Source organism: Rhinatrema bivittatum, chromosome 10, assembly GCF_901001135.1.
Source record: "Rhinatrema bivittatum chromosome 10, aRhiBiv1.1, whole genome shotgun sequence".
Classification (NCBI taxonomy): Eukaryota; Metazoa; Chordata; class Amphibia; order Gymnophiona; family Rhinatrematidae; genus Rhinatrema; species Rhinatrema bivittatum.
In genome coordinates this window covers 67,271,144-67,297,122 of record NC_042624.1, presented here as the reverse complement: position 1 = coordinate 67,297,122, position 25,979 = coordinate 67,271,144, and the positions used below count along the sequence as shown (strand labels likewise).

The 25,979-nt window shown below is 47.4% G+C and overlaps 1 protein-coding gene across 4 annotated transcripts in view; it reads left to right on the top strand.

The window, feature by feature from the left end:
• RALGPS2 (Ral GEF with PH domain and SH3 binding motif 2) overlaps positions 1–25,979 on the top strand; it is a 785,699-nt gene that overhangs the window by 122,927 nt on the left and 636,793 nt on the right. For all 4 annotated transcript variants that reach the window (XM_029618595.1, XM_029618592.1, XM_029618596.1 and 1 more), the window contains exon 2: positions 13,338–13,479. In XM_029618595.1, the coding sequence (XP_029474455.1) occupies positions 13,396–13,479 (84 nt within the window). In that variant the 5' untranslated portion in view covers positions 13,338–13,395. The remainder of the gene's footprint in view (positions 1–13,337; positions 13,480–25,979) is intronic.

The following is a 25,979-nucleotide window of genomic DNA, read 5'->3' as shown; positions in this document are numbered from 1 at the left end:
TGGCGCCTTTGTCTCCTTTAAATACCTGTCAACTATGAAGGGCATTGCGCTCCCTGACATTTTCTAAATTCTGCTGTCAGGTATGTTATACTGTTTGTACTTTATTTTGGTCGGTTGTAAGTCCTTTCACAATCCTGATATTTGTCAATTTCTTTGTTACAGCTTTTCTGTGAATTCCTGCGGTGGCGATCCCCCCCCGATGCAGCCCGCGGCGAAACACGGGACCGTGTCGGGGGACGCCATTAAGCCGGTGCTTGTATAAACTTGTGGAGTTGCCATATTGAAATAATAAAACATTTCATGTTTTACATGATCTTCAGAGTATTCTATCAGGATTGAACATTTCTCTGCACTGTGTGTACTTTGCGGTAATTGAAATCTCCCATTATTATTGCATGTTGCTGGTGCGCAAGAGTCCTTACGGCCGATGATGTTTTTCAGACAACATCGAGAATCTCTGCAGCGGGAATCAGCACCCGCAGAATGGCATGGCTGTGGGCCTTGGATCTCCAACCGGAGGTACAGGAATGACTCACTGATGTGCTGTGTACATGAGAGATTCTCTTTGGAGATGGTGAGGGCAGCAGTGGCCTAACTTCAGGACCATCATGAAATCTTCAAACAAATCACCAGCACTCTGGACCCGTCCTCTTCCAGGAGGCTGTTGAGGCAGGGGCCAAGGAAGTCCTTTCGCTAAAGAAAGCACTATCCTCTGCTTCCTCGTTCCTGCCTTCAACATCAGAGCTCTCGTGGCTGTTCCAGGCAGCAGAGAGCTCCCAAACCCCAGCCGGCTCCTCAGTCAAACCCGGGGACAGGGTTTTCACTAGACTGCAGGGAGTATCAACCAGTCACCCATACCTGGGGCGATGGACTCTTCGGTTGGCAGCAGGCCTTGGTTCTTCGTGAATCACTGGCCCAGTGTAATCTCAGACCAGTGGGTTCTTTCCATTGTCCATCAGGGGCACCGATTAAATTTATTGGGTGCCCCACCAAATTGGCCTCTGTGCCCATTGTGGGGGCTGGTGGTGCATCAGGAAGTACTACTAGCAGAGCTCTCCTCCCTCTTAATGCCTGAGCGGTTGAGCTTGTTCTACCACTGCAAAGAGGGTGGGTATTTTACTCCAGGTACTTCCTGATTCCAGAGGACAGGAGGACTTCGTCCCATCTTAGACCTGAGGAACTTTATCTGAGTCCTACTAGATAGGGCTCAGGCTTTTCTGCCATGCCAGAGGGCTGTCACAGTAGTGGCCATTGTCGCAGAAGTTTATTTATTATTTATTTATTTATTTGCTTTTATATACCGACATTCGTTGGTGTACATCACATTGGTTCACATTATAACAGGGTAATAGTATGACGGAGGGGTCGTACTATTTTTACATTGTAACATTAACTTATACGTAGGAACATTTTTACAATGGAACATAGAGACATTACTTTGACATTGCACGGTAATGCATTACTTTATACATAGTAACCTTTATACATTACTTAAACATCGTAACCTTTATACATTGAGGCTTTCTTGTAGTATTTGTGAGACAGAGGAGAGGGTGGGGGGGGGGGGGGGGGGAGGGAAGGGGGAGAGAGAGGGAGGGGAGGAGGAGTTAGGTTGCAAGTTGGTAGGCTTTCTGGAACAGCCATGTTTTCAGTTGTTTTTTGAATGTTTGGTGGGAGGGTTCAACAGAGCCAGCAGGTATTGGCTTGGCACATGTTGAGGGTGTTGGACCACATGGCCACGATTGTGCATGTTACTCCCTTGGCATGATTACACATGTGCAGAGCCCAATGGACCCTGAGATCTCAGTGGCAGCAAAGCTACACAGAGTCTCCAAGATTGAATCCAAATCACCCCGTCCCTCCAGGACGCCTTGTCCTGGTAAAGGGTACTTTCCAATCTGGAACAGGGAATCTCCTTTTGGAGTCTTTGCACTCAAATTGTGTTAACCATAGATGCATCTACCCTGGGATGGGGAGCTCATGTGGATGGACTTGGCAGCAGGGCTTATGGTCCATTCAAGAAGTTCATATCAAATCAACTTCCTGGAGTTACAGGCGATCAGGTACAAGCTATGGGCTTTCAGAGATTAGTTGTCCAACAAAGTTTTCCTGATCCAGACCGACAACCAAGTAGCAATGTGGTATGTCGACAAACAGGGAAGCATGGGATCGTACCTCCTGTGTGAGGAAACAATCCATATCTGGTCGTGGGTCCTGTCCACGGGATGGTGCACAGGGCCATGCACCTGGCCAGGACGGAGAATGTGGTAGCGGATAGACTGAGTCAAGCCTTCAGACCCCATGAGTGGTCCCTGGACCAGGAGGTAGCGAATTAAATATTCTGTCTCTGGGTTAGCCCAGATGTAGATTTGTTCACCTCCTCCTACAACAGGAAGGTGACTCAGTTCTGCTCCCTGCACAGGACAGATGGCAAGCCAGTCTGATGCCCCCAACCACCGTTTGGGCATAGGGCTTCTGTATGCGTATTCTCAGATTCCCTTAGGGGTGAAGACTCTCTTGAAGCTTTGCGAGGACAGAGGGATTATGATCCTCATAGCCCCTCAATGGCTGAGACAAGTCTGGTTTCAACCCCTTTAGGAGTTGTCCATCAAGAATCCGATCAGTCTGGAGACTTCCCCAGATCTCATCATGCATGATCAGGGCAGGCTGCAGCATCCCAACCTCCAGGCCCTGTTGCTCACAGCCTGGATGTTGAGAGTTTAATTCTGCAGCTGCTTGATCTTTCGAAAGGAGTGTCTCTGGGTCCTGGTGGCTTCCAGAAAGCCTTCCATTAGAAAGTCGTATGGATTGAAGTGGAGGAGGTTTTCCATGTGGTGTGAGCAGAGACCTAGATCTGTTCTCCTGCCCCACACAAAAACTGCTTGATTACCTTCTACAACTCTCTGAGGCTGGCTTGAAGACTGCCTCTGTTAGGGTCCATCTTATTGCGATTGGCGCTTACCACCATGGTGTAGTTGGTACACCCATCTCTGTACAGCCTTCAGTTGTATGTCATATGGGACCTGCTTCAATTCGAGTCTCCCCTTAGGCCTCCCACTGTGTTTTGGGACCTCAACGTGGTGATAGCTCAGCTGATGAAAGCTCCTGTTGAGCCAATGCGCACCTGTGACCTGAAGTACCTGACCTGGAAGGTCATATTTTTAGTAGCGGTCAATTCACCGATTTATCTACCTTATACTAAATTCTTTAATGAAAGGGTGGTCTTGCGAACGCATCCTAAGTTCCAGCTTAAAGTGGTGATGGATTTCCATTTTAACCAGTCAATCATCTTGCCAATATACTTTCCTAGGCTCCATTTGCACCAAGGCGAAAGAGCACGGCATAGTTTGGACTGCAAGTGAGCCTTAGCCTTCTATCTGGAGTGGACAAACGCCCATAGACAGTCCACCCAACATTTTTGTTTCTTTTGATAACAATAGGATGGGCGTTGCTGTTGCTGAACAGACACTGTCTAGTTGATTAGCAATTTGCATCTACTTCTCTTATGCCCAGACTGGATTGCAGAAGAACATAAGAAAATGCCATACTGGGTCAGACCAAGGGTCGATCAAGCCCAGCATCCTGTTTTCTACAGTGGCTAATTCGGGCTATAAGTACCTGGCAAGTACTCAAAAACAAAGTCTATCCCATGCTACTGATGCTAGTAATAGTGGCTGTTTTCTAAGTTAACTTGATTAATAGCAGGTAATGGACTTCTCCTCCAAGAACATATCCAATTCTTTTTTTAAACGCAGCTACACTAACTTCACTAACCACATCCTCTGGCAACAAATTCGAGAGTTTAATTATGCGCTGAGTGAAAAAGAACTTTCTCAGACTAGTTTTAAATGTGCCACATGCTAACTTCATGGAGGGCCCCCTAGTACTTCTATTATCCGAAAGAGTAAATAAATGATTCACATTTACAAGTTCTAGACCTCTATCATATCCCCCCTCAGCCGTCTCTTCTCCAAGCTGAACAGCCCTAGCCTCTTCAACCTTTCCTTATAGGGGAGCTGTTCCGTCCTCTTTATCATTTTGGTCGCTCTTCTCTGTACCTTCTCCATCGCAACTATATCTTTTTTGAGATGCGGTGACCAGAATTGTACACAAGATTCAAGGTGCGGTCTCACCATGGAGCGACACCGAGGCATTATGACATTTTCTGTTTTATTCACCATTCCCTTCCTAATTCCTAACATTGTTTGCTTTTTTGACTGCCGCAGCACACTGAGCCGACTATTTCAATGATTATCCACTATGATGCCTAGATCTTTCTTGGGTGGTAGTGCCTAATATGGAGCCTAACATCGTGTAACTATAGCATGGGTTATTTTTCCTTATATGCATCACCTTTAAATTTCATCTCCCTTTTGGATGCCCAATTTTTTAGTCTCACAAGGTCCTCCAATTTATTACAATCTGCTTGTGATTTAACTACTCTGAATAATTTTGAATCTTCTGCAAATTTGATTACTTCACTCGTCGTATTCCTTTCCAGATCATTTATAAATATATTGAAAAGCACGGGTCCCAGTACAGATCCCTGAGGCACTCCACTGCCCACCCCCCCTCCACTGAGAAAATTGTCCATTTAATCCTACTCTGTTTCCTGTCTTTTAACCAGTTTGTAATCCATGAAAAGACATCGCCACCTATCCCATGACTTTTTACTTTTCCTAAAATCTACTCATGAGAAACTTTGTCAAATGCCTTCTGAAAATCCAAATACACTACATCTACTGGTTCATCTTTATCTACATGTTTATTAACCCCTTCAAAAAAGTGAAGCAGATTTCTGAGGCAAAACTTGCCTTGGGTAAAGCCATGCTGACTTTGTTCCATTAAGCCATGCCTTTCTATATGTTCTGTGATTTTGATCTTTAGAACACTTTCCGTTATTTTTCCTGGCACTGAAGTCAGTCTAACAAGTCTGTAGTTTCCTGGATCGCCCCTGGAGCCTTTTTTAAATATGGGGGTTACATTAGCCACCCTCCAGTCTTTAGGTACAATGGATGATTTTAATAATAGGTTACAAATTTTTTACTAATAGATCTGAAATTTCATTTTTTAGTTCTTCAGAACATTGGGGTCCAGGTGACTTATTAATGTTTAGTTTGTCAATCAGGCCTACCACATCGTGATTTGGTTCAATTCATCTGAATCATTACCCATGAAAACCTTCTCCGGAACAGATATCTCCCCAACATCCTCTTCAGTAAACACCGAAGCAAAGAAATTTTTTAATCTTTCCGCAATGGCCTTATCTTCTTTATTTGCCCCTTTAACCCCTCGATCATCTAACGGTCCAACTGACTCCCTCGCAGGCTTTCTGCTTCAGATATATTTTAGAAATAACTTTTTATTATTTAAAAAAAAAAAAAAGACATAAACCAACACTCCAGTGGAGCATGGAGTCTGTAGACCCCATTGGCAATGAGCAAAGCATAAATCGTACAACAAGACTAGTTCCCCATATCCCCTCTCCCCCCCCCCCCCCCCCAAATAGCTCCGAGATGTATAACAGAAACACAGTTCAAGGATCCAAATCCTGCAGAGCAGGTAGATTATCCAACCAGATAGGAGAGTCTGGACTAATCATACATTGTTTAAAATTAAACTTCGGGCTCTGTGGCAGAGATTGCAAAAAAGGTACCCAAATCTTTAGAAAATTCCTCTTGTGCATGGGGGAAAGTCATGTAGAGAGATTCCATATGCATCAGGCGGTGAAAATGATTGCACCATTGCCAATAGGATGGGGGAGTCGTTTCTTTCCATTGCAGTTAGATCTGTTTCTTCCCCACATAACATGCCTTTTGAAACAGAAGACGTATGGAAACTGTCCGTATTGTTGTCAAAGGTAGGTAGTCAAATAATAAAGAGCATGGTGAAAAGGGAACAGAAACATCCAACAAATCATTTAAGTACTGCAGCACCCGCCCCCAGAATTTACTAATACATTTACAGTCCCAAAACATATGTGACAGTGAACCCGCTTGTAAATTACACTTCCCACAGATTGGAGAGGATATTAACTGAGAGCGGCAGGCCGTCTGAGTGGAGACAAATGCTCTCCAAAGAAATTTAAATTGCCTTTCTCGGTAGTATTGATTGGAAATCACAGCCAGGATATGTTGAAAACCCGCTTTAATCATATTACCAGTTAATTGGAAGGGACGATCCTTCTCCCATTGATCCTGCAGCAACGACCACAGATCTGACCCACGATTCAGACTCAGATGTTTATAATGTCTAGAGAGGGAGGGAGGTTGAGTTCGATTTAAAGACAGGAATTGTTCCAGTTTGTGAAAGATAGCAGCCTGCCGACTCTCAGCAGGCAAGCAGGAAACATAGTGTTGCAATTGTAGATAGAAAAATAGGTGACTTGGAGTAGACTATATATATATCCTGTAATTCCGGCCATGGTAATAGTTTACAGTGAGAGTCCAAAACATGATCTAAATGTGTCACCCCCCTTCAACACCCATTGTTGAAACCCGGATGACTGAGGACCCGGTAAGAACTCCGAATTCCCCTTGATGGGAAGTAAATAGGCACAGTGCCATGAGATGGCTAGAGATCGAGTCAGGAAAAGCCAGGCTTGTCTTATAGGTGCTATCAACAGACCAATAACCCCAGACAACAGTAGACGTCGTGGGTCTGCTTGTAATATGTAGTGTAGATTAAACGAGGCCACAAGGGTGCGCTCCGCCTCTATATTTACCCAGAAAGAGCTCCCCAGTACCCAATCACGCACTATGCGAAGATTACTGGCCACATTATATATTCCTAGGTCAGGAACCCCCATGCCCCCCTTTCCCCAAGCAGATTTAAGATAATGAAGGGGAATACGCGCCTTTTTCCCTCCCTACAGAAAACGTCGCATGGATCTTTCCAAAGTAAAAAAGATCAGTGCGCTTCAAAACAATGGGTAGGTTTTGAAAAAGGTACAGCCACTTTGGTAGAATTGTCATCTTGAACAAATGTATCCTCCTGCCCAGTGACAATGGCAAGGTCATCCAAAGCTGCAATTTATCCAAGGTGTGGGAGAGAAGGCATTGAACATTGAACTGATACAACTGAGAGACATGATAGGAGAGAATGACACCCAGATACTTGATACTATCAACCACCCATAGGAGGGGGAATGGCCTTCCCCAGGACCCTTGAAGTGTGCTGGGAAATGCTAAAGCCTCTGATTTGTCCTTGTTTAGCCGAAGCCCCGAAAAAGTGCCAAAATCCTCAAAAAGTTGAAGAAGCGGGGGTAGGGATATGGCGGGGTCTGTGAGGAAGACCAAGATGTCGTCCGCATACGTGGCATATGTAAAAGTTTCAGTTTGAAACCTCACTCCCTTGACTGCCCGATGACTCTGGATGGCGAGTAAAAGAGGTTCCAATTGTAATAGGAACAGTAAACGGGAAAGGGGACACTCCTTTCTAGTGCCTCTCCCCACCTTGAATTCTTCTGATGTCATCCCATTGGCCACGATTTTAGCTACAGGGTCATTGTAAAATGATTTGATGGAATCATGAAAGTAACCATCGAATCCCGTATATTACAAGACACAAGACAAATATGCCCAATCCACCCTATCAAAAGCCTTTTTGGCATCGAAGCTGACAGCTAGATAGGGCGTATCCATCTGTTGACACAGTCATCGCCACCAATACCTTTCTGATGTTGGTAAGAGCATATCGGCGATGAACAAATCCCACCTGTCCGGGTTGTATCAAAGTAGGAAGCAGTGGGGCCAGACGTTCTGCTAGTATTTTAGCTAATAGCTTTTGGTCCTGATTTAAAAGAGAAACGGGTCTGTAGGATGCTGCATCCAGGGGATCCTTCCTTGATTTAGGGATTAGGGTAATGTGGGCTAGGTTGGTATGTGGTGGGTAAGAGCCCTTTAAAACCAGAGTGTTAAAGACCCTGGTCAATGGGGAGACGACAGAGTCCAGGAGAGTCTGGTAAAATTCGGCCGGGTACCCATCTGGGCCCGGGGCTTTATAAGATTTGGCCTTACATATAAGGTATGTCGCACCTCGTCTTCCGTAATGGGCCGATTGAGTCCCAAGACTTGTTTCTGTGTCAACTGGGGCAGATTAAGTGTAGATAGGAATTCTGTGCAAGGTTCTGAATTCCATTGCCCAGCTCTATAGAGTTCAGTATAAAAACTTTGAAAAGTATGCAAAATGTCCGTCGTGTCCGATGTAACCTGGCCCGTTCTTGTCCTTACAGCCGGGATGAACCGGGAACCCTGATGAGATTTAATGAGATTAGCCATAAGTCTACCAGGTTTATTGCCATACATGAACAGTTTATGCTGATGATAAAGCAGGCTTTTAGTGGCTCACTGATGAATTAATGTGTTAAGCGCGCCCTGTATGGTCCGAAAATTATCCCTATTAGGTTGAGAGTTATGAAGGGACAGGGCGGCCCTCGCATTGTGAAGTTGAGACCTTAAACTTGTTTGTCCCGCATTTTCCGCCATCTAGCCATATAGGAAATAACATCGCCCCAAAGTACGGCCTTGGCTGTGTACCAGAACAGTTCCGGATTGTCTGAGTGTTCTTGATTAAGGCTAGCATAGTCCGCCCATCAATCCCGCAGGTAGCCAATAAATTGACCTTCCGTGGACATATATTGCGGAACCGCCAAGAAGCCCCAGTGGAGCGGGCGTGGATCCCTGATAAAGTGAGTCCCACCGGTGCGTGATCAGAGATAATGAGGTCAGCTATATGTGCTTCACATATGGCTGAGAAATGGTGGGTACTAACTAAAAGGTAGTCCAAACGTGTCTGAGTCTGATGGGCCCTTGAGATATGCGTATATTCTCTGTCCATAGGATGGAGAGTGCGCCACGCATCCACTAACTGCAATGAGCGTTCTAAAAACAGGACGCCATTGTCCGGAGGTTGCTCCCCCAAGAGTTGGCCTCTATCTAGATTAACATCACGGGTTGTGTTAAAATCACCGCCAATAATGATGGTTTGGTCTGTATAAGAGGCCAGTAAACTATATATTCCACGAAAGAATTTCAACCCAGGATTATTAGGGGCGTAGATGTTACAAAGAATGTATGTCTGTTGCTGAATGTCTATGATAAGAATGAGGTATCTCCCCTCGGTATCCTTTATCGTTTGCTTAACTGTAATAGGTGTATGCTTCCCAATAAGTATCGCCACTCCCGCTGATTTAGTGGTTGCCGAGGCATAATGAATCTCTCCCACCCAACTGCGACGTAGTTTTTCGTGTTCACTATCTGTTAAATGCGTTTCCTGTAGAAACGCAACACTCACCAATTTCCTCTGTAAGGTAGACAGTATTTTAGATTGTTTAATGGGGGAATTTATACTACACATGTTCCAGGAATAGAGTTTCAGCCCAGCATTAGTCATTTACACGGTCCATAACTTATGGAAGAAAAAATGAAAGGAATTCCTCACATAACCCTGATGTGAGGCCCCCCCCAGCTAGGGCCTCCATCCACCAAAATTGACCCACTTTTGAGAGAGAAAAGAGACAAGCAGAACAACAAAGTCAAAATATCCAAGGTAACATTAGGATTTGGTAGTACAGCTTGGAGAACAGTACCCCCGCCCCCCGAATCCCCCCCCACCCCCACTTCAATTCCTCCATCACAACAAACTTAACACTAACAATAGTGGAGAGCACGTGTGCCAACCGTTCTCCCCCCCCCCCCCTCTCCCCTCTCCCCTCTCCCTCCGTCTTCCTTTCAAAAACAAACTTTGGTCGCCATTATTGATGACAGCTGGAAAATACTTTGCAAAGTAGACCAGGCTGTGAATCAGGAGTCCTGTAGGACAGGCCTCTGCTAGTACACCAACCAGAGTCAAATCTGCGGAATTGGAATTCCACAGTGCTATAGCGGTGGCCTACAGTCAGCAAAGAACCCCGAACAGATGGTCCAAGTTCGTAGGGATGAAAACTGCAGTCCCACTCCCAACAATGGGATTATGGGCGTTCAGAGGAGGCATTCCTCAGCATCCATAGTCAGTCAGAAAAAATGCCACAATACTCTCCGTCCAGTACAGAGGTGGAAAACATCACTAGCACAGGAATCCATGGTGTGTAGTCAGTGTGAGAGCCAGGGTACCCAATGATATAGTGAGGAAGAAAGAACCGGTAGCCCGGTGACCGACGCTGTCACTGTTGGTGTGTCAGGGAATAGCTGGACTACTATGTGGTACTCAAGCGCTGGGCCTCTTGTTGTTGCAAGAACTTTTGGGCAGCTTCTGCCATATCCAGCCATTGTGTGGCTTGTGCCGTGGTCACCTGCAGGCAAGCCAGGTACAGCAATGCAGGTTTTAGGCCCAGGGAGTACAGTTTGGAACAAATGGGAGCAAAAGCCCTACGTTTTGCTGAGAGATCAGAAGAAAAATCTTGGAATACCAAGATCTTTTTATTATTATGGAAAAGACTTGCCTGAGCGCAGGAGTCGCAGTATCTCGCTTTTGTGTGAAAAGTTGAGAATTTTTGTGATTACCACCTGCTGCCGGCTATTGTCGTCTCGCTGGGGACCCAGGCAGTGGGCGCGCTCAATCCTTAGTGGGCCTAGAGCCGGGGGGAGTTGTAGGTCCTGTGTGAGCCATTTTTCCAAGAAGGGCGCCAGGTCCCGATCCAATATGGATTCCGAGAGGCCAATAAAATGGAGGCTGGACCTCCTGGACCTATTTTCCAGATCTTCAATGCGGTTTTCCTGTTTGGCAAGCTATTTTTTTAAGAATGTCAGCGCCTCCTCGTGTTCTCGGCAGCCATCTTGTTGATCGGAGAGGCACTGTTCTAGCGCGTGGAGTCGCGGCTCAAAGCCTGCAATAGTAGAGGAGAGGTCAGCGATTTGCGCCGAAATAGCCTGCAGGTCTGGTCGCAAAGCCTCCTGCACTGCGAGCTTAATGTCGGCGATTGCAGTATTCGCCGACTGTTCAACGGGTCCCGGCTCCTCCTCCCCCAACGCGGCATCTGGCAGTCGGGCTCTGTCCTTCTCCTTCTCCCATTTCCGCCTCGTGCAGCCATAGTTAGCAGGACAAACTCTCCCTAAGGCAACGGAGTGAAATTGGAAAGGTAAGGCTCCAATTGTAAATTCTCCCGCAGCAGATATTTGCAGTAATTAGCGTTAGATGTGGAGCTGGAGAGCGGAGAGGGAGGGAAACACGTCCTCACTCCCTAAGGCATCACGTGGTCCTCAAATATATTTTAAAACGTTTTTACTGTGAGTTTTTGCCTCTACGGCCAACTTCTTTTCAAATTCTCTCTTAGCCTGTCTTATCAATGTCTTGCATAAACATTGGCAAGTTAAATGTGTTATCCTATTTTCTTCTGTTGGATCCTTCTTCCAAATTTTGAATGAAGATCTTTTGGCTAAAATAGCCTCTTTCACCTCATGTTTTAACCATGCCGGTAATCATTTTGCCTTCCTTCCACTTTTCTTAATGTGTGGAATATATCTGGACTGTGCTTCTAGAATGGTATTTTTTTAACAATGTCCACGCCTCTTGCACACTTTTTACCTTTGTAGCTGCTCCTTTCAGGGGTCATGTCGAGGCTTATTCTGTCAGAGCCATGGCAGATCGATGGCCCACTTGTGAGCAGTTCCCATGGATGAGATCTACAAGGCTGCAATGTGATGTTCTCTCCACACATTCACATCCCATTTCTTTCTGGATAGGGATGGCTGACGTGACAGTAGGTTTGGGCAGTCTGTCCTCAGGAACCTGTTCGAAGTGTAGAACCCAACTTTCTCAGCATAGGGCTCGTTGTTTGGGTTCAAGCTGACTCCCCACTCTGTTACCAACAGCGCCAGTGGTGGTGTGCACGTTGGTTCGGTGTCTGGTTCCCTTTTGGTTGGAAAGCAGCCTGTAGCTAGGGATTCACCCATGTGTGAGGACTAACATCCTGCTGTTCTTGGAGAACACCTGTTACAGGGTAAGCAACTGTGTTTCCTTTCCCTGGCCCAGGTCCCTGGTATAATCGCTTTCCTTTCTCTCTCTACCCCCAAGATCCTCATGCCCCCCTCTCTCCGCTTCCTGGCATAATCATTTTCGCTCCTTTTCCTCTCCCGTTACTCCTTTGGGAGGAAGTAAATGATAGAGAATGGAAGTCCCTAGCAGTCTCGCTCCCTCAATCCTTTCTGCCCTTGGTCTCGGAACAACACACAGACACTCACCAAATATAGCATATATAGGGCCTTTACATTCAGATTTTATTTTTCCAAGGAATTTCTCAGAATTTATCATAACAAACCAAGTTGGGAGAAAATCAGTGGGAAAAGGACAACTAATTTTTCTTTTTCTTTTTTACCAATTTTCAGCTTGTACCTGATCGCAATTTTAGTTCAGAATAATAAACACTGAGAAATTCTGAAGAAAAAATTAAATCTATCGTCCTTTAGCTTAAGTAACCACAAATTAGAGGTAGAACATGGAGACTGGAACTGGAAACCCCAAAAGGCCAGATTCTGCCTGCAGCGTAACACCAGAGAAACATCAAATGTATTTTTCCTGTACTATGCAAAATAGAAATATTCAGAGATGGACACATTTACCCAGAATGACAGATAAAATCAAATTCTTCCCATTTTACATCTCAGAAACAGAAGAAACTGCAGCTAAAGCTCATCCCCTAAGCTCCTCCCTGTCCCTAGCTCTCTCTTTCAGTTCCCTTTTCTTTCCATTTGAGTCCCTAGCACTCTTCTTTTCTCCCCCAACCCCCAGGCTCCCCTTCTCCCTGAATCTCCTGCAGTCTTACTCTCAAAGACCCTTTCTTCTTTCTGCCCCACCCATCAGCAGTGTCACTCAAGTGGAGAGGATACTGCTGGGGACTCTCTGGAGGGGGTGAGGGGAATGAGAGAGAAGTTTGTCTCCTTTCCCCTTTCTCTTCCCCCTGCCCAGTCCCCAGCAGTTTCAAGCTTGTTTTACCTCCACCCCAGTAGTCTCATCTACTCTGAAGCAAGACAGGAACCCCAGCAGCAGAGGGTGCCAGATCTTCTGCCGTACTAGTTGACTCAATAGAGAGACAGTGATACTGATGTGGATCCTTTTAGCGGCACAAGGCCAATAAAAAGAAAATCTTTTAGGCTGGGGATTCAATAATGCTTTGGAGGCCTGACTGCATGTCATTGATGGTAAACAATTGAATCCTTTAGGAAAAGGCGGAACATGAAGTGCTTATAAATAAAATATTTGCTTAAAGCAAATACAATAGGTTTTGTTGTATAAAAGGATGATTACATTAAATTGATTCCTATGAATTTATTTTGCTTTTTGCAGGTGAAAACAAAGTATCCAAGTCTGAGAGTGATTTGTTCTTTTTCCTTTTATGGCAGCAATAATGATTGTGCTTTCATGGAGATGAAGTGATCGTGTCCATCATGCTGCTTTTGTATGCACAGGGTGAGCACTAATGGTGTGGGAAGTATGGACCTTATGAACGGACAGTCGAGCAGTACTATCCTTGCTCCATCAGAGGTAAGGATTGCAAAGAACATGAAGCTTTTAACCTTAGTTGGCTTTCTTCTTAACTAAAATCAACTTTTCAGCTAAGTTGAATTATATTTTGTGTATTTATAATGTTGTAACTTTTCAAAATAGATTAATCTTCATTTAAAAGTACTTTTTTGCAGCACTTAGTTTTTTTTCCCTTAGCTTTCCTTTGCTTTATGATAGGGTTCAATATACAAAATATAGTCACAAATGGAGATATTTCTAGTGTCCTGGTAGGTGCCCACCTCAGTGCTAGTGATTATCAGACAGTATGGTTTGGTATAGCAGCCAAGATGGAAAGAAATCCCATAAATATCTGTCCTGGATTTCAAAAATATAAACTTTGTAAAAATAGAGAGGTACCCTGAGGAGGAGCTAGAAGACTGGGTGAAACTGGGTGAAATGGAATTACAGTGGGCCAAATTAAAAGAAGCTATTATAAAGGAATAAACTTTTACATAAGAAAAGTGGAAAAGGAAACAGATACAGTGCTCCAGAGAGGTAGCCAAAAACAATAAAGGCAAAAAGATCAGCATCTAAAAAGTACAAAGGAACTCAAAAGAGGGAAGAATATGTGGTGAAGTTGAAAGAAATCAAGATAGCAAAAGCTCAAGTGGAAGAAAGGATTACCGAAGTAAAGTGAGGTGACAAAACATTTTTCAGATGTATCAGAGAAAGGAGGAAAGCCAGAGGTGGTATTGTAAGATTGAAAGGAGACTAGGGTCATTGTGTGAGAAAAGAAGAGGAAAAGGCAGAAATATAAAAAAAAAAAAAAACTTCAGTTCTTAAGTGGAATGAGGGCTTCAAGGATCTGTTCTGGGGCCGGTTCTGTTCAATATCTGTGTGACATTTCATTTATTAAAATTTTTGTCTAACACTGTCGGCCTCAAAGATGTACAAAATAAAACATTCACAGATCAAGACCTGTAAATATAAAACAAAACTTACCAAAAACATATTTACATTATTAATGTCCTAGTTTACCACACACTCTTCGCAGGAGGACCAATATCAATATTCTTATCCAAAAGCCTTTTAAACAGGAAGTTTTTCAGAAGGAATCAAAACTTCTTAATATAGTTAGACTTTCTGAGTTCCATTGGTAAAGTATTCAAAGAGTAGACGCTGCCACCGAAAAAGCAGAAGGGTTGGAAGGACAACCTAAAATCTGCAAGAGTGGACACAGCTGAAAGAGTAGAGAGAATGAAAAGTGACCCAAGAAAGCTCAAAGAGTGGTCGAAGATTGGCAGCTGGGATGTAGTGCCAAGAAGTACAAAAATTTAAAGAAGCACTGTATGATGAAGAGTGAGATTGATGTGCATGGACTGGAAAAGAGACCTTGGGGTGGTAGTATTTGATATGAAGGCAGTGAAGAAGACCTGGTAGCTAAAGCTAGAGAAATGCTGGGCTGCATAGAGAAGCATAACCAGCAGGAAAATGTGGTTATGGCCCTATACAGGTCCTTGGTGAAGCCTTACCTGGAGTACTTTGTTCAGTTCTGGGCACCGTATTTCAAAAAGAATAGACAGGATGGACGCAGTCCAGAGAGAGGCAACCAAAATGGTATGAAGTTTGCACTGGAAGATTTGTGAGGTTAGACTGAAGGACTTAAATATGTATACTCGAGAGGAGCGAGAGGAAATATGTTCCCTGTACGTACCAGGATCATTCCAGACGGTGGGTTATGTTCCCTGTCCAGCAGATGGAGTTAGAACCAAAAATTCCCAGGAGAGGACCTATATAGCCACGCCTCCCTTGCCTCAATCCTCAGTATAGTTCTAACTCCAGCAGATTGAGCAGGGGACACGGTGGTCCCCAGCACTTTTCTAGTTTTATTTTCTCTTTGAGGGATCAATTAAATAATATTAGATAAAGGTTTTCTTCTAAGGGATAGGTTCTGTAGAGTTCTGACAGGACCACTCCGTTCAAAGAGAGACACTGTTTTCCAGTCAGGAACTTGCTGACAGGCTGTGTTTTTTGCCTGTCACTTTATTTTTCTCTTTGTTTTTCCTCTTCCTTGCCCGGCTACAGTGTGGTAAGTGTTGTTTTTATTTTATTTACAGTCATTGGGAGGAACAGGAATTTGTGAAGGGTGAAGTTGGTAGTGCCGACCGCAACCCCCCAGCCCCGGAGTTTGTACTTTTCCCCTCCTCCCCTTTGGGGAGTGATTGGAGTCCCGCCCTGCAGCTCTGCGACGACACATTCCCCGGAGCTGCTTACCGTCGGGACGGCACTTTCCCCGACGGTCTCTTGGGGACGGTGAGGGGTCCGGAGGCCGGATAGCTCTATTGCTTCGCCGCTTCAGTTGTTGCCTCGTGCCGCAGCCACCCCTCCCCCTCCCTCCCGCCGCGATGCAGAGATCGCCTAACGGCTCCGGAGCTCTACAAGGGGTTCAGCTGCCCTCGGAGGGATTTTCTTTGGCTTTTCCTGAGGGGGAGTATAGCTTACCTGGTGGGCAGCTTGGAGGAGAGTCGGACCGCGCCGGCAGGAAGTGGCATGCCCCGTTTCCCCTCAGCGCGGGAACGGCAGCCATTTTGTTAGCGGACTCGGAGGCAGCTCTCTCTGAGGAGGACGTCGACGCTCCGCTCCAGGTTTCCTCTCACAGTATGGGGTTTCTGAGCGCAACGGACCAGGGCAGGCAAGGGGACGACACCTCGGGGGGCCCTTCATCAGCACTTCCTGCTTTTTCGCCAGAATTCGTCGTTTTAATGCACAAGGCATTTTTACAGAGCAGGGATCCGAATCTTGGAAATTAGGGGCCCCCTCCTCCCAAACTGACTTGCTTGACCCAGCTTTCGACAGCGGACCCTCCCTTAGGGAAGGCTTCTTTGCCCACAGGGGGTGCGGGGTCCGCTCGGCCCCCTCCCATGGTCCCTACACCGCTGCAGCAACCGTCGGGGGATTCATGGCAGGACCCAGATGCGGATGATCCCTCCCTGGTGGCCCAGGTAGAGGGTGTCGACCCGAGGGTTCTCCGCATTTTTCAAGCAGCGGAGTTGGATGATCTCATTCCCCACATCCTGCAGGGAAATGTACATCGACCCTCCGGATCCTGTGGCTCAGGATCCGAAGATTAAGAAAGGGGACCCTCTGCTAGCGGGCTTGCGACCCCTAGCGAAAACTTTTCCCACGCATCACAATATTTTGCAATTGATTTCAAGGGAGTGGGATACTGGCGATATCCGAGGTCACGAAGCATACCACCATCCCGGTCACGGGTGGGACGGCGTGGAAGGATGTCCAGTATCGCAAGCTCGAGGTGTACCTCAAGCGTATCTTCGAGGTCTCAGCGTTGGGGATGAGGGCTGCTATCTGCAGTTCCCTAGCACAGCGAGCAGCTCTGCGTTGGGTACAGCAGCTTCTCACATCCCAATCTTTGCCACAGGCAGAGACTATTCAGGCTGATAGACTTGAAGCGGTGGTTGCCTATGGAGCTGATACTTTTTATGATCTGTTAAGGGTTCTCGCTTGATCCATGGTGGCGGCGGTGTTCGCTCGCCGTCTTTTGTGGCTTTGCAACTGGGCGGCAGATGCTTCGTCCAAGACGCGCCTGAGTTCTCTTCCTTTCAAGGGCAGATGCCTGTTTGGGGAAGATTTGGATCAGATCATCAAATCTCTTAATGAGAATGCGGTGCACAAGCTACCAGAAGATCGTCCACATTCTTCTAGATCTTTTTATTCCTCCAGGAACAGGTACCGGAATCAATGGAGGTTGCGTCCTGCCAGACAGCAAACACCTCGAGCGCCTTCTACACGATCACACACCTGGAACCGGTCCTTTCGTGGACGCCGCCACGGTAAGGATACTCAAGGGGCAGGTGTCTCCTCAAAAGCTTCACAATGATGCCAGAGGGTCCCACGAGGGGATCCCCCACCTGGGGGGTCGCCTTACTCTCTTCTACAAAGAGTGGGTCCAAATTACGTCGGATCAATGGGTGCTGGACATCTTAAGTCAAGGCTACGTATTAGATTTTGTACACGAACCCCGAGACCGTTTTCTGTTTTCTCCTTGCGGTTCCCGCCTCAAACAATTAGCAGTTCGACAGACTCTCGATCGTCTGCTACAGCTGGGGGCGATAGTCCCTGTAGCGGCCTCCGAACTGGGAAGAGGACATTATTCGGTCTACTTTGTGGTTCCCAAAAAGGAGGGCACGTTTCGACCTATCCTGGATCTCAAGTCGGTCAACAAGTGTCTCAGAGTTCCTCGTTTTCGTATGGAAACGCTCCGGTCAGTGTTAGCAGCTGTGCATCCGGGAGAATTCTTGGCCTCGTTGGACCTTACAGAAGCATACCTTCACATCCCGATCCATCACCATCATCAGCGCTTCTTACTCTTCAAGATTTTGGGACATTTTTAGTTACGTGCTCTCCCCTTTGGCCTGGCGACGGCTCCTCGAGTCTTCACCAAGAATCATGGTGGTGGTAGTGGTGGCGCTCCGCAGGGAGGGTATCCTAGTACATCCCTATCTACACGACTGGCTCATTCGAGCGAAGTCGAGGGCGCAGGGCTACCGTGCTGTCGACAGAGTGTTACAGCTTCTTCAATCTCTGGGATGGATCGTCAATTTCTCAAAGAGCAAACTGATACCGTCCCAATAGCTGGATTTTCTGGGAGCACACTTCGACACCAACCAGGCCAAGGTGTTTCTGCACCCGGACAGAGCTCGGGCTCTACGCGCTCAAGTAACTGGTTTTATGGCTTTCGTCACTCCCACGGCATGGGACTATCTTCAGGTACTGGGAACCATGGCTTCAACCATCGATTTGGTACCGTGGACCTTCGCTCATCTCCGACCTCTCCAGAGGTCCCTACTTTCGCGATGGAACCCGGTGTCGAGAGATTTTCAGGCAGTGCTGCCCATTTGAGTGTTGTCTTGAGCAGTCTACAGTTGGGGCTGGACCCTCAACGATTAGCTCAGGGAGTGTCTCTGCAGAACCCGAATTGGGTGGTCGTCACCACGGATGCCAGCCTCACCGGCTGGGGGCGGTTTGTCAAGACAGGTCTCTCCAAGGCCAATGGACGGTAGATCAGTCCACTTGACCCATCAATCGGCTGGAGACCAGGGCAGTCCTAGCGCTGCAGGGGTTCTACCCACTGGTACGCAGTCGAGCGGTTCGGATTCTCTCGGACAATGCGACCACCGTGGCGTATATCAATCGCCAAGGGGACACCAGAAGCCATCTAGTCTCCTTGGAGACCGACGACTTGATGGTGTGGGCGGAGCTACACTTGCAGCGTCTAGCGGCTTCGCACATAGCGGGCGTGGACAACGTGCAGGCAAATTTTCTCAGCCGGCAACACCTGAATCCAGGAGAGTGGGAACTCTCAGAAGACGCAATGCGGAGGATAATACAGCGTTGGGGGATACCCCATGTGGATCTAATGGCAACCGTGACAAATGCAAAGGCCGCCCGTTTCTTCAGCCGCAGGCGAGAGCACGGCGCGGAAGGAGTCGACGCACTAGTTCCTCCCTGGCCTCGACAGTGTCTTCTGTATGTCTTTCCTCCATGGCCTCTAGTGGGCAAGGTCATCTGACGGATAGAGACGTATCAAGGTCCGGTGATCCTAGTTGCGCCAGAGTGGCCTCGACGTCCATGGTTTGCAGATCTTCTCAATCTGGCAGTGGAAGGCCCGCTTAGACTCAGTCACCTATCACGTCTCCTTCGCCAAGGGCCAATATTTTTCAGAAGGCAGATCGCTTTTGTCTTGCGGCCTGGCTTTTTGAGAGGCGCCAATTAAGAAGGCGCGGATATCCAGAGTCTGTCATCTCGACGCTCCTGAAAGCTAGGAAGACTTCCACGTCCGTTACCTATGTCAGAGTATGGAAGGTTTTTGAGAAATGGTGTGAGTCAGACGATTCTGCCAATGCAGGCCTCAGTAGCGCATGTGCTTTCCTTCCTACAGGCGGGTCTGGATTTGGGCCTGGCCTATAATTCTCTTCGTGTTCAGGTAGCGGCTTTGGGAGCTTTCCTACGGAGTAATGACAGGGAGCTCCTGGCCTCACATCCGGATATTCTACGTTTTCTAAAGGGGGTAAAACACTTGAAACCTCCCATTAGACCGCCTTGTCCTTCATGGAATCTCAATTTGGTACTCCGGGCTCTATGTGCACTGCCTTTTGAGCCTCTGAGTTCGGCCACACTCAAGGATATCACCCTTAAGACCATTTTCCTGGTGGCGATCAGCTCAGCACGTCGGATCTCTGAACTACAAGCTCTATCATGTCGGGAGCCATACCTTCGTTTCACGCCAGGGGGAGTATCCCTGCGGACAGTTCCATCTTTTCTGCCGAAGGTGGTCTCGATTTTCCATCTCAACCAATCGATAGAGCTTCCGTCATTTGTATCCTCTGATTCTTCTGACCTGCGTCGGTTGGATGTCCGACGTTCTTTGATACATTATTTGGAGGTCACTAATGAATTTCGACTCTCCGATCATTTGTTTGTCCTTTGGTCGGGACCCAGGAAGGGTTGCATGGCATCCAAACAATCAATTGCTCGCTGGCTGAAAGGAGCGATTATAGCCGCATACATCGGAGTGGGTAAGTCTCCACCTTTAGCTGTTAAGGCGCATTCTCTACGCGCTCAAGCGATGTCGTGGGTGGAAAGTTCTGCAGTTTCTTCTCAAGAAATTTGTAGGGCGGCCACATGGAAGTCTCTCCTCACTTTTGCAAGACATTATCGTCTAGACATTCGCGCGCCATCTCATGGTCAGCTTGGAGACAGGGTCATACGGGCAGGGCTGTCTGCGACCCACCCATGATGGGGAAGCTTTGGTACATCCCACCGTCTGGAATGATCCTGGTACGTACAGGGAAAAGAAAATTATTCCTTACCTGCTAATTTTCGTTCCTGTAGTACCATGGATCATTCCAGACCCCTCCCTGGTTTTGGGGGTTCTTTGTGGGCCATCCCTGCTTTCCTGTCTTCACAATATTTTCACTTTGTATCTCTAGTTATTGCGAGCTGTGTCTTTGAACACAGTGCTGTTTGCAAGTTCTCAGTTACAGTTTTTTGAGTACAAGTTACTTGCTGTCACTTACAGCTGTTTTTTTCTCTCTATTTTTTAGATTAATTGATCCCTCTGGTTCTGTCTCTTCTCGTCTTGGCTTTGCTAGTCCAGTTACTGAGGATTGAGGCAAGGGAGGCGTGGCTATATAGGTCCTCTCCTGGGAATTTTTGGTTCTAACTCCATCTGCTGGACAGGGAACATAACCCACCGTCTGGAATGATCCATGGTACTACAGGAATGAAAATTAGCAGGTAAGGAATAATTTTCTTATACAGAATTTCAAATGCCTGAAGATTATTAATGCACAAGAGTCAAACCTTTTTCAGTGGAAAAGAAGGCTCTAGAACCAGGGATCATAATGTGAAGCTCCAAGGGGGTAGATTCAGGAACAAAAGGAAAATATCTCTTCACAGAAAGGGTGATATATGCATGGAATGCTCTTCCAAAAGAGGTGAAGACCAGAATGGTAATGGAATTCAAAGGGGTAGGGGTTAACACAGAGGATCTCCAGTGGCTTAAAAATACAATTGAAGAAAAGGGGTAACCTATGTTTTAAGGTAACCTGCATGAAGAGGCAGTTATTTATAGCCCTAAGAGGCATACGGAATAAAACATTCTTGAAATATACACTAAAACAAAAAGGACTACAACACATCAGACAAGTTAAAATAGAATAATAAATGGACTAAAAATCAGAGCATACAGCAGAATAGCATTGAGTGACAGAGCTTGAACATTACTACCCTTAGCAGAAGCCATTGGGGGTAAAGTGCATGGAGCGGCAGTTACTACACTGAACAACTAACTTGCTGGATAGACTGGATGGACCACTTAGGTCTTTTTCTGTCCTCATTTACTATGTTATTATGTAACAGTTATTCAGTTGAACATTGTCTATTTTAAGAATGAAAAAGGAAGAACAAGTAGATTACTCTATGCTTCGGTTAAATATATTTAAAAAAATGTACTAGAAGTTTGTGTTGCTATTTCTCAGAATTATTGGGGAAGCTAGTTTTGAGGATTCAATTTAAATAGGACTACTAGTGCATTTTTATAGTTTACAATGCTACCTCTTGTTCTCACAGGACAAGCAGGATGGTTGTCCTCACAAATGGGTGACATCGAGGATGGAGCCCACCACGGAAAACTTCTGTCAAAGTTTAATAGAACTTTGACTGGCCCCTACTGGGCATGCCCAGCAAGGCACTGACCCTGCAGCCAGCAGGGGTCTCCCTTCAGTCTTCTTTTTTCCGCGCAGCAGTTGCCACGCGGTGAAAGGAGCTCTCTAACCACGTTCCTGACAGGAATTTGGAAATTAATTTCCTAAGAAAATTTGCCCCTCAGGGGTCTCCCTTCGACAAATTTTTTAGTCATCTTACGGAACCCGGTAAGTTTTTTGCCTTCTTCCATCGACTGCCGTCGAATTTGGCCCTCGAGGCCTGTTGGCACTTACTGATCCCCAGCCTAAATTTTGGCTTCCAGCCATGGCAACGGGGTTCCGTCGTTGTCCGGATTGTACCCGGACTATGTCCATCACAGACCCCCACAGGGTTTGTGTAATGTGTTTGGGTAGTGAGCATGATGTCCTGACTTGCACCAAATGTGCCTTAATGACACCCAAGGGTCGCAAAGCCAGGATGGAGAAGATGGGGCTCCTCTTCCATGCACCCACCCCAACGCCATCGATAGCATCGACGTCATCGGAACCGGCACCGTCGAAGTTGTACCATCATCGTCAACCCTCCGGTGACCGTCCGCCATCGATCGCTTCTCGGCCGTCGACTCCCGTCCCTTCCCCGGATGGGCGAGGGGATCGGAAGGAAAAGCACCGCCATCGACGGCACAAGTCTCGGCCTGTTGAGGATCCACAGTTATCGACCTCTGCTCAAGCCGAGCCACCGACAAAGAAGCCGCGAACAGACCGGACGCCCTCCACGTCTCGTTCGCCGGCATTGAGGAAACCCTCACCCTCTCGGGGTGTGGGGGCCGTGATCCCACCGGTTACGGTGGTCCCTCCGGCCCTGCCTCAGCCTCCCTCTCCCGTCGAGCCGGGTATGGTTACCCCTGGTCTCCGGGCAGAACTGGACCAGCTGGTCCAGGAGGCCATCGAGAAAGCGATGAAGAAATTACAACCTCCATCGGCACCGTCTCCGGCACCGGTTCCAGTGCCGCCCCCGGCACCGACGCCGGCACCGGCTTCGCCACCGAGGAGAGAACCGACCACCGAGCCGTTGATACAAGCGCTAGCACCGCTACTGAGACGCATGGAGGCACTCATGACGGCCCTTCCATCGGTGATTCCAGTGCCATCGACAACACCACCGTCTCCGACTGGTTTCTCATCGGCAGGAGAAACACCGTTTCGAATTCCCCCTTCCGGGGTAGTTCCATCGGTACCTTCTGGTATATCTCCACCGATTTATCCTTCGGCTCCATCGATTCCGCGCCAGGCACCGATTCCATCGGCAGCACCGAAGCCATTGATGCCATTTCTGGTTCCACCTACCGCACCGATTCCACCTCGGTTTCCATCGATGCCTTCAGAGCCTCAGCCAGGTCCATCAGGGCTACAAGCCCCACATGATCCCTACGATACCTGGGGTGATGATGATGATACCTCTTCTGACACAGATTTGCCTTCGCCACCATCTCCTACAGAGAGTAGGAAAAGATCTCCTCCTGAGGATCTATCTTTCATTAATTTTGTGAAAGAGATGTCAGAAGTTGTACCTTTTCAACTACAATCTGAAGCTGATGACAGACACCAGATGATGGAACTACTTCAATTTCTGGATGCTCCAAAAATCATCGCTTCCATCCCTATACACCAGGTGTTTTTGGATCTGCTCAAGAAAAACTGGGAATCTCCTTCATCGGTGTCACCAGTTAACAAGAAAGCTGACTCCACATACCTTGTCCAGTCAGCACCAGGTTTCCAAAAACCTCAACTGGATCATCGCTCTGTTGTGGTTGAGTCCGCGCAGAAGAAGGCCAAGCGTCTTAAGCCGCACTCTTCTACCCCACCTACCAGGGACAACAAGTTCCTGGATAGTGTGGGACGGAAAGTGTATCATGGAGCTATGTTGATTTCACGCATAGCTTCATATCAACTTTACATGACTCAATACAACAGAGCCATCCTTAAGCAGATGCAAGACTATGCTGACACGTTACCGGACCAATACCAACCGCAGCTTCAAGCCCTTCTTCACAAGGGATTTGAGGCAGGGAAGCACGAGATTAGGACTGCCTACGACATTTTCGATGCTTCCACGAAGGTTTCAGCCACAGCCATCTCAGCCAGACGTTGGGCTTGGTTAAAGTCATCCAACCTTCGCCCAGAGGTCCAAGATCGTCTTGCTGATTTGCCCTGCTTAGGCGACAATTTGTTTGGAGAGCAAATTCAACAGATTGTGGCGGAGTTAAAAGACCACCATGAGACGTTGAAACAACTCTCATCTGTCCCACCTGAGGTGACCTCCAAGCAACCGCAAAAGAAGGACTCTAAGAAGTCGTTCTTTCGACCACGCCGCTACTACCCTCCGTCAACTAGGGCTCGTCCTGCACGGTCCTCTAACAGGCCTCAGCCTCGTCAGCCGAGAAAGCAAAGACCTACTGTAGCCCCACCTCCTGGGCCTGCGGCGGGCCTTTGACTTCCCTGTATTGAGCACATGCCAACTCCCTCTTCCACACATCCCTGTGGGAGGTCGGCTGTACCACTTCTTACCCCGTTGGAAACAGATTACCTCAGATCAGTGGGTGCTAGCAATTATCGCACAGGGTTACCACCTCAACTTCATAACACTTCCGCCAGACTCCCCGCCCCTTCAGGCATGGAGTCTAACCAGCCATTTGACTCAATTACATCAAGAAGTATCCCTTCTTCTACAATCAAATGCTATAGAACCCGTCCCTCCTTGTCAACAAGGGAAAGGATTCTATTCCAGATACTTCCTAATACCAAAGAAATCAGGGGGGTTACGTCCAATTCTGGACCTTCGGGCCCTCAACAAGTATCTGCAAAAAGAGAAGTTCAAGATGGTAACCCTGGGCGCCTTGCTCCCTCTGTTGCAAAAGGGGGATTGGCTGTGCTCTCTCGACCTCAAGGACGCTTATACCCACATTGCGATAACACAATCTCATCGCAAGTATCTGCGTTTTCTGATAGGCCACGACCATTATCAATACCGAGTACTACCTTTCGGGCTGGCATCTGCTCCACGAGTCTTTACCAAATGTCTCGTAGTAGTAGCAGCATTTCTCAGGAAGGAAGGTGTCCACGTCTACCCCTATCTGGACGATTGGCTAATCAGGGCCTCCACCCCTCAAATTGCGCAATCCTCCCTAAAGTTGACAATTCACACACTCCTCTCCTTAGGGTTTCTTGTCAATTACGAGAAATCTTGCTTGGTCCCATCTCAGACCTTATCCTTCATTGGAGCAGACTTGGACACCTTACAGGCAAAAGCCTACCTTCCACTTCAACGAGTCCAAACTCTCATGTCTCTAGCTCGCCAGCTCCAGTCTCAACACACTGCCACAGCTCGCCAATTCCTCATCCTCCTAGGACACATGGCATCCTCGGTTCAAGTTACTCCCTTGACCCGACTAGCCATGAGAGTAACGCAATGGACTCTGCGACACCAATGGCTTCAAGCTTTCCAGCCTCTGTCCTACATCGTCACAGTTATACAAGCGCTACGCCTGTCTTTAACCTGGTGGACGACTCAAGTCAATCTCCTTCAGGGCTTACCCTTTCTCCTCCCAGATCCACAGGTAATCCTAACCACCGATGCTTCCCACATCGGTTGGGGGGCCCATGTGGACGAATTACAAACCCAAGGGTTGTGGTCGCCAGAGGAAGCCGAACACCAGATAAATTTCTTGGAACTTCGAGCAATTCGCTACGCGCTCAGAACTTTCAAAGATCATCTATCAGATCAGATAATCTTAATCCAGACAGACAACCAAGTGGCCATGTGGTACATAAACAAGCAGGGAGGCACAGGCTCCTTCCTTCTGTGTCAGGAAGCTGCGCAGATTTGGGCAGAAGCCCTCTCCCATTCCATGTACCTCAAGGCCACTTACTTGCCGGGAGTAGACAATGTATTGGCAGACCAGCTGAGCCGTGTCTTCAAGCCACACGAGTGGTCACTCGATCCTCTGGTAGTGACCTCTCTGTTTCACAAGTGGGGTTTTCCCCGCATAGACCTCTTTGCGTCCCCTCAGAACCACAAAGTGGACAATTATTGCTCTCTCATTCGGAGCCAACACTCTCAGCCGAGGGATGCCTTCTCCCTCAAGTGGACGACAGGTCTGCTTTATGCATTCCCTCCACTTCCTCTTCTGTCAAGGACTCTCGTGAAGCTACGCCAGGACAGGGGAACCATGATCCTGATAGCTCCCCACTGGCCACGCCAAGTGTGGTTTCCCATACTCCAGGATCTCTCCATCCGCAGGCACATCCCTCTGG